The sequence below is a fragment of the Populus alba genome, chromosome 13, assembly GCF_005239225.2.
Source record: "Populus alba chromosome 13, ASM523922v2, whole genome shotgun sequence".
Taxonomy (NCBI): domain Eukaryota; kingdom Viridiplantae; phylum Streptophyta; class Magnoliopsida; order Malpighiales; family Salicaceae; genus Populus; species Populus alba.
In genome coordinates this window covers 3,200,320-3,210,126 of record NC_133296.1, presented here as the reverse complement: position 1 = coordinate 3,210,126, position 9,807 = coordinate 3,200,320, and the positions used below count along the sequence as shown (strand labels likewise).

At 31.9% G+C, this 9,807-nt stretch overlaps 1 protein-coding gene across 1 annotated transcript; it reads left to right on the top strand.

Annotated features, from left to right (window-relative positions):
• Positions 1-4,377: 4,377 nt before the first annotated feature.
• On the top strand, positions 4,378-7,935 carry LOC118044047 (probable aldo-keto reductase 1). The gene is made up of 7 exons (XM_035052196.2): positions 4,378-4,539; positions 5,082-5,249; positions 6,106-6,315; positions 6,406-6,578; positions 6,769-6,865; positions 7,082-7,235; positions 7,353-7,935. Exons 1-7 carry the CDS (start codon positions 4,480-4,482, stop codon positions 7,535-7,537), a joined length of 1,047 nt encoding a protein of 348 aa, XP_034908087.1. The 5' UTR covers positions 4,378-4,479; the 3' UTR covers positions 7,538-7,935.
• Positions 7,936-9,807: the final 1,872 nt, after the last annotated feature.

Genomic DNA, 9,807 nt, shown 5'->3' with positions numbered 1-9,807 from the left:
AACGTTTTTTTTTTTTTTGTCTTTGTCCTTCCATAGTCAAATATCAGTCAATCCTTTCTACAAAGCTGAGACCAAACCAACAACCATGATGTCATTTTGAGTTATGTATACCCAAAATGGTCCCCTGAGCTCCATACCACCTCCACTGACAAGAAACCTTTCGCAAAAGAACACGACAGCTAAAAAAAAAATGGCAGAGGAGAAAAGGACATTCCAAGAGTGAAACTGGGTAGCCAAGGGCTCGAGGTAAAATCTCCCATTTCCTTATAAACAACGAGTTCTGGTTTGCAAATGTATTTATATGATTAGAGAGTGATTAAGTTCACGAGACTTGTTAGTGATCTTGTCCCATGGTTGTGGAGACCATGGTGATGGTAGTATATATGGAGAACTCTAAGATGTATGGATTGCCTTCTATGGTTTGAAATGTGAATTCTCTAGAAAGACACAAACTTTATGTTCAGAAAGCACAAATGCTTGCAAAAACTAACAATAATTCTGTATCCTCTGCAATTCCTTGCCTTTGCTTCTGTTAGTATATATTGAAAGAAAGAAAAAAGTCCTCTGCTGAGCTTAACCAGTTGGTCTTTCGAAAGTCGCACTTCATATTCTGGATCATTAACTTCTAGGGAAATGGTAGAACTATTTATAAAACCCAACTTAGATCTTCCACTAAAGGTAATAATGATAGCTCTTGATCAAGAAAGATAATTGAAACACAGAGCTCAATTTTTGAGAGGTGTAGGTATCATCAGAACAATTTATAAGTAACGAGACCTTTGAGCCAATGTTTAAGGCATCCTTTAAATGGTCTTCCACAGCAACACTACTGACTCTGCTTATATATATATATATATATATATGGCAGAGAAATTATGCAGCAAGGAAAGTATATCTTGCACAAAATTTCTCATGATTGTTGCTATGACTATATATTAATAATAAAGACACGATCATATCTGAACTAGGTAACAAATAATTTATTTTTAGACAATGACATAATGGTAAAAATCTTCAGAATATCTTCAGTATCTTCAATAGTTTTGCTTTTTCTTGGCTAACATGTGTTCATCAAATTTACGAGCAAGTCTCACTCTTCTAATTACTTCATTGCTCTAATACCTACCTTCACCGTTACTTTCTTGCAGATATACTGCTTTCTAGCCCTTTGTGCATTCAGGCCCTTCGACCATGCGTGTGTTTTTCTTTTGTTTAAACTGCTGGCCCTGTCCTACTTACCATACTACATCTTCTATTACCCTATGCAAGAATGCTTTTTAGCTTTTTACTTTGTTGTTTGTTCTTAATTATCCAGCTTTTTGAATTTCCAAGACAAGCCTGCGTTAATTGACTTCAGCTTTTAGCTTGCCCTATGCAAACAGTGAAGTCTTTGACTGAAGAAGACCAGCATTATCTTTTGTTCTTTACTTCTGTTTTTGTTTTTTTTGACATGGATCGTTGTGGCAGCCTCTGCCAAGTCTTGAATGCAATGTTTGCTACCGTTTACCTATTATAAGTTATAACTGCTTTACTCTTTTTTTTTTACTCATTTGATTACAGTTTGCACAATTATATTCTTACTTTAATCGACATCAACCGAATTCCAGGACAAATTATCAACAACCCGCAGCAGAGCACGGTTACCTCGTCTAATAGATTCTACTAGCTATGTAACCTGCACTTGGTCACGAGTCCGTTGAAATAATTAAAAAATTTCCCGGAAAGAGCTTCTTAACAAAAAAAAAAAAAAAAAAAGATGTTTTATCCATGTTTTTAATTTTTGATTTTTTAATCCAGCTCGTCACTTTAGGGTAGAAGAAAAAATACATTTAGAAAAAAAAAAGGTCCCCTTTATATTTTTGCCGGAATATCCTAGTTATGTGTTGGCCTAGCAGATCGACTAGTTTACTCTATATCAATTATAAACCTAAATTTTAACTGTAACAAGTCCACCCAATGCTGCTAAACTTGGCCTTCTAGCATGACCCACAACATTGGGTCCTGGTAAAGGTAAGGCTTAATTGGGTGTTGGGTCGTGGTGAAAAGCAGGGGCCAAAGCTGCAAGTCCTAGTAATAGATCCAATGTTGTTGGATCCTAGTGTGGTGGGAGGCAGGGCTTGCTACGAGCATAGCCCATTGCTAGCTTGGGTTCTATCTCAAGACTCAATACTCTTGAGTCTTGCTTCAAGACTCATTTCCCTTGACTCCTAACGCAGGATCCAAACAAAATGGATCATGATGCAGGACCTAAAATTATAATAGGAAACAGCCTCATGGTGCTTATAGTGCAAAGGCTTTATTGTTACATTGTTATCCACAATGCATTGTATCTATGTACACAATAGTCATACATTTTAATATATATAGCAAAGTAACTCTACAAGTCCACAATTAATTATTTATTAGTTCATATTGCATACATGCCCAATAAATCCACAATGAAGTGTCTCTGGATCCACAATTCACATATACAATAAGTTGATAGTGAATTATCTCTTAGTTTACAGTGCATACCACGTGTTTTAGAGTTCCAATAATATTTCAACCAAGTTCTCTCCTAGTTTTTCAACTTCTTATTGACCTTGCATTGTAAACTATCTATAAAGTTAAGCTTTTATGTTTTATTATTATTATTATTATTATTGTGGATATATTACTGTGATTCATAAATAAATGGTTACTATTAAGAGCCAAATCACAAGAAAAAACCCATCAATACAAGATTCTTAACGATCATATATTTTTTTCTAATTAATTATTTACTACTCGATTATTAACAGTTAAACTATTAATTTACTTGTGACAAAGTTACGGGGTGTTTCCTGTATTTACTTTACGGTCCAAATACATATAAAATTTAACAACTTGTGATTGAGCTTGAATCCCAAGCGTGCCTGTGCTAATTAAAGAGCTACCAATTTGACATTAGGTCAATAATGGGCATCTACCATTAAAAATTCAACACCATACCAACAGTGGGTATGGTATCTCGAAACATCTTAATAATTTTTTAAACTTGGGTTACGGAAGAAATATTTTTATTATTTAAAAGTTTATAACAAGTTAAAAAAAATCTCAAATCAATATATCTTGTTGATTCTTGAAGTAAAACAATATTATTTTTTTTTGAAAAAAAACATAGACACACCAAATAATCTCTTAATAACTAATAACAAATTAACAAGCGTAAGAGCAGCTCCAATGGAGCAGTCAAATGAAAAAACAAACGTTTTTTACCTTTTATTTCTTCACTTGTTTGCATTCCAACGAAAGAAACTAAACAAATAGCCAAAATGGTATTTGTTTCCTTAACAGCCATTTCTACATTTAACTGTAGAAATGGCTAAAATGGCCAACGGTTATTTTTATAGCCGTTGGCCAACAGCTTTTTTTTTTTTTTTAAATATAGAAAAAAATTTCTATAAATACATAAAGAAAAAACTTATAGTTTTAAATTTTTTATTGTGTCCTCACCCTTCTCTCAAATTTAAAAAAACAAGAATCAATTATTCTCCGGTTAATTATTAATATCGGTTATGTTAATTAGCTGAAAATTAAAAGGTATGCTTGTTTAAAAGCTTTTTTATTTTTGTTTTTATATCTCTTGATTTTTTCAGATCTTTTGTTGTTAATTTAATATTTGTGATGAGTTTTATTTCTTTATTATTTTATGTTTTTAATATGGATTAAGGAAGATAATTTTTATTAAATTTTTAACAATAACATACAAAATTTAAAATTAAAAATATTCATATAAATAAATTTTAAATTTAATTTTAAATTATATTTTTTAACTTTTATATTACTTCATTAATTTTATATTACTTTTATAAATTACTCATATTAATTATATAATTAATAACATCATAATTATATTATATATAAAATATCTAAATTAATTATATAATTATATTAAAATTAATTTAACATAAAATATATTAAAATATAAATTGTTTTTCTAAATAGCTTTTTATCATTAGAATATATATAATTCAAAAAACTATATTTATACTATTTAAAAAATTATTTTTTTTATTTAGCTTTTTATTATGAAATTTTTCATTCGATGCTCTCATCAAAACACCCTCACTTTTAATACTTTTTTTCTCCATTTAAGGATAAATATATAATTTCATAGGCTACTCCAGTGACACATGATCACGCGTCAGTTGATCCAGACGTAAGATCATGCGTCAGTATTTGCCTTTAATATAAAATGTTGTAAAAAATGAAAAGGAGAGTTGATTGCTGTCTGCTACAGTGACAATGATCACGCGTCAGTTGATATCCAGACGTCAGATCATGCGTCAGTATTTGCCTTTTGCTGTCAACTGACAGCAGCCACTAGAAATCTACCTTGCCACGGCTATATTACATAAAGAGTTGGCGAGAGCTCTTGACACACTCACTCCCCTACTCTCTCTGCCTTTACTGCCTCACTTCCACAGCAACAACACAAAAGGAGAAGAATTGAAAACGATGGCCGAGGAACAGAAAGTTATCATTCCAAGAGTGAAACTGGGTAACCAAGGATTAGAGGTAAAACCCCTTTCACCTTCTCTCTCTCTCTATGAATATCCGTTTCTCTATTAGATAGATGTCTTGTAAAAGTACAATTTTTAAGACTTACTTGGCATTGTATGAAATATGATCTTCCTCTCCTTTGTGATTAATTAAATACTTCTTTGTTTTTAATCCTTATGATTAATTAATAGTTATAGTTTGAGTCATTGAGTAATAATGAAGATTAAGACTATGGGCAAAAATCATTTGCATGTGTACTCTTCTTAACCCACCATTCTATCAACAGATCATTTATGGATTTGATATATTGATGAAAACAAATTAGGGCAAAATTAGGGATCAGATTTGGGATTCAAGGACTCGAGGCATAACCCTTATCATGCATATTCATAGCCTCAACGCCTCATAGATTCTTGATTGAAATGTTGCAAAAATGGGAGAATGATTGGTTACTATAAAAGAAACCCTTTTGGAGGGAGATAAAATTTTGTATGTGCTAAAAAAGGAAAGGTGTTATTGTCTCTTGATTTTTCTGCGTGATATTTTTCGACTTTTAGGTCTCAAAGTTGGGCTTTGGATGCATGGGGCTTTCTGGAATGTACAATGCCCCCCTCTCTGAAGAGGTTGTGATTTCAATCATCAAGGAAGCTTATAGCAAGGGGATTACTTTTTTTGATACAGCAGATGTTTATGGACCTCACACTAATGAAATCTTAGTTGGGAAGGTAAGTTTCGAAATGTTTTTTCTAAGGTTCTTTCATAATATGCTTTCATGTAAAAGAATTGGCCAGTATAATATGGTATCTAGTTTTTTATAATAATAATAACAACCAAGCCGCAATAACAAACTAGTTGGCTGGTATATAGTTTTGATGACTTGCGTGCGGAGTTCCATCTTCAATTGGAGCTTATTTCTTTCCTTATATTTGCCTCAGCATCGGAATTGAAAATATCTGGACTCTCCTGATGAAGCTAGTCCCTTTCTGTTTTTCTATTTATATGTCATTTTGGCATGGAACTGATGCAATTCTTTAGATGGATATGACTTTCTTTTCATGCTATTATTTCTCATAAATGTTCTCGTTGTTGAAGGCCATAAATATATTGCATTTGTAGGGCTATGTGTCACTATCATTTCACCAATTCTTGGACATGCTTGAGTTTCTCAAACTCAGGGGCACTGAAGTGCTTTTATCTTCTTGCAATAAAAGGTTTTCCCCACTCATCAAATCACCGGTTAAGTCATTCCCTACAAAGGAGTGGTCATGGATTGAAAAGCTTAAAGATTAAAAGGGTATATGGTCATCACCATCTGAAGAATTGAAGCAGTGTTTGTAAATGAGAAGCTAGCAAGTCCAACAATGGACTCCCAAAACAAAAAAAATAGGTCGCTGAAGCGAGCAATTAACATATCAAGATTGTGCCTAATATATTTAATGAACAGTTGGCCAATGAGCCTTTGTTTCAAATGGCATGTGTCTCTCCTCCCCTAAAAGAGCTTTTGGGATAAGAGCAATTTCTGATATAGCATCAGGTGGTATTTTTCTTTGTTTATTTATCGCCAAGACTTGCATTTTGCAGGCATTGAAGCATTTGCCTAGAGAAAAGATCCAGTTGGCTACAAAATTTGGCATTGTTCCAAACGGTTCTGATTTTAAAAATTGTGCAATCAATGGCAGTCCTGAATACATCCGTGCATGTTGCGATGCTAGCCTGAAGCGTCTTGATCTGGAGTGCATTGATCTCTACTATCAGCACCGTACCGACACTTCCGTTCCAATAGAGGAAACTGTATGTTCTTTTCCTTTCTTTCACTACGGAATAGTTCAAACTAACTGCGTGCACCATTTAATTTCTAATCCAATAACTTTGAGTTGGCAGATGGGAGAGCTTAAGAAGTTAGTGGAAGAGGGAAAAGTTAAGTATATTGGATTATCTGAAGCAAGTCCCGACACAATAAAGAGGGCGCATGCAGTCCATCCCATTAGTGCAGTACAAATGGAATGGTCACTTTGGTCTCGTGACATTGAAGAAGAAATAATCCCACTTTGCAGGTATCCATATCAATGGGATTTTCATTTCAAGTTGATCATTTATAATGGACACTTTCTGTAATTTAAAACTTCTTATCAAGGTCTTCACGAATTAAGTTATTAATCTTTTTCTTTGATTCATTTGTAAAATTTAAATTTTTGTTTTTACATTTGTTGCCATTTTAACCTTTTAGTTGTTTAACTTGTGCAGGGAACTTGGAATTGCAGTAGTTGCATATAGCCCTATCGGTCGTGGTTTTTTTGGTGGCAGAGCAGTCGTGGAAAGTTTGCCTTCGGAGACTGTACTGGTATGAAGCTCCACACACACCCTCGCGTAATGAGATAAAAAGAAAACCGTATCAAGTTACTGCAATTCAATCTTTAAATACTTCCTTTTGTGCTTAAAGAAAACTGCTGAAACTTGAACATCATTAACCCAATTTAATTTTGTGCTAATATTTCTGTCTTGTTGCTTATTTGACTTAACATGCCTGGTAACATGTGGCCTTCTTGCGTTGTTTTAGAAATCACATCCAAGGTTCACGGAAGAAAATATCGAGAAGAACAAGGTGTTTTATACTCGAATAGAAAAACTGGCTGCAAAGCATGGCTGTACTCCTGCTCAGCTTGCCCTTGCTTGGGTTATCAATCAAGGGGATGATGTGGTCCCTATCCCTGGTGAGTCAGCTTGTGTTTATGTATGTTTAGTTCTCTGATTCAAGCTCCAAAATTTTGATTAAGGTATCAAATCCCACAAATTGTAGATTGCTAATCTTTTCTTCAAATATTCTCTAGGAACCACTAAGATTAAAAATCTGTACGACAATGTTGGATCATTGCAAGTTAAGCTGACAAAAGAAGATTTAAAGGAAATCTCCGACGCTGTTCCCATCAATGAAGTGGCTGGAGTAAGATCTCCGCAGTTCCATCTTACATGGAAGTTCGCTGACACACCACAACCTAAAAGTAGCCAAGTCTGAACTTGATATGTACGTGAGAGCAAAGGGTTGTTGCTAGGTTTTATTTCGGCTTGTTAAATAAATTCCATCTTGGACAAGTTTTATCATGGTGAAAAGGTAACAAAATAATGTAGTGTCATAACCTAGTGTAAACAACTTCCTGTACAAATCTTGGACAACCTAAAAACAGCATTTCTGGTACCTTTCTGCCTAGTGTCTTTGAAGGTTGTTCTGGTGTTGCAACTACAGTGGTCGATGTAGTAACATATTGTAGAACCAGTATGGAGGGTGAGAAACCTTATCAGCCACAAGCTTACTATTACAAAAACTTTAAACGATGTGATATAAACGTTGTGCACATGTACACTGTTCGCTTCCTTACATTTTACTATGAATTTATTATTTAAAATTGTTTTTCATTTTGGTCTTAAAATTTTTACTTTGTATGATGACTTTTTTTTTTTTTTGGTATAATTGAATCAAATTTATTAAAAGGTGGATCAAAGTAAAAAGAGAGAGAATTAAAGTTAACGCCATTAGTGGTAACTAGAGAAAGAATCAAAGTTGATATCGATTCCGACTATGTCAAAATGTTTTATTTGGTAAGAGTTCAACTTAAATGTATTTTTACCTTGAATTAAAACTAGATCTTTGATAGAGAAGAGTTTATGTTTAAGTTGATTTCAGATTTTATGTGTTTTTTTTTAAGTTTATTTATGGGTTTTTTTTAAGATGTTTAGGGTTAAAATTGCGTTACAAATAAGTTTTTTTAGTAAAACAAATAGATTATATATTTCTGTTCACTAAAATGGCCAGAATCTAGAAAATATCGCGAGTTATTGTTGGAATCTTTTTTTAGAAAATATTTTTCATTCACCTAAATTGAGTTTTTTTAAAATTCATGTATATCCTTTATAAATAACCCAGGCGCTAGCTTGGACTCTTTCTCTTCTTTTTCTTTTTTTTTTTTTGTTAAAAAAAAAAAAACAATTTCCTTTTAAAAAATCACGGTTTTCATTAAATATATTTTTTAAAAATAATTTCTCAATTTGTATTAAAATTAATTTCTCAAATAGTTATTAAACACAATCAAGTTAATGAATTGTATTGTGATATCAAATATCTTAATATTTTTTTTTATTGATATAAATCATTCTCGATTTATGCTTACATAAGTTTTTTTATTACTTACACTTTGTATTATTTATATAAAAAAAATATGTTGCAAATGTTTGCATATCCAATTTTTCTTATTGAAACAAAAATTCAGCTAATAGTGCAACGCGAGTTGGATATCTAGTTTACCTCTAAATGACAACAAACTTATTATAGCATAATTAAGAAAATAAAAAAAATTATCCTAATTTTTATCATTAATTTTAAATTAAATTAAATGATAATTTGATTTGAAAGAATAAACACTCACAAACCTTCTACAATTTCACTCAATGCAATTAACAATATGTTTGATGCACATTGTTTTTTAAAAATATTTTTTGTTTTAAAATATATTAAAATATTTTTTCTATATTAATATATATGAAAAATATTAATTTAACAGTTTTTCATACACAAAAAAAAAATGTTCATAAATTAATCTAACACATTTTAGGAAACTATCCTAGAATATTAATATTAGCCAAGTATTTTATTGCAAAATAAATAAATATAATTACTTCGCAGGTTTTCCAACAAGGCACCAGTGGTCTAGTGGTAGAATAGTACCCTGCCACGGTGCAAATGCTTTTTTTTTTTTTCTTTTTCTTTGTCCTTCCATAGTCAAACATCAATCAATCCTTTCTACAAAGTTGAGACCAAACCAAGAACCATGTTGTCATTTTGAGTTATATATACCCAAAATCGTCCCCCGAGCTCCATCCCAACTCACCTACTACTTCCACTGACGAGAACCTTTCGCAAAAGAACACGACGGCTAAAAAAAATTGGCAGAGGAGAAGAAGACATTCCAAGAGCGAAACTCGGTAGCCAAGGGCTCGAGGTAAAATCTCCCATTTCCATATAAACAACGATTTATGGTTTGCAAATGTATTTATATGATAAGAGAGAGATTAAGATCACGAGACTCATTACTGATCTTTTTCTAGAAATAGGTCATCTAAATTTTGATATTGTATTAAAAAATTATTTTAATCTAATAATTTAAACTATTATATAAAATTCAGAATATAATTTAAATAAAAAATTGTGTTAGTTAAATTTCTATTTGAAATTAAAATTAATTTATAAATTAGAAAATTGTATCATTTTGTTTTAAAAAATAAGTTCAAAAT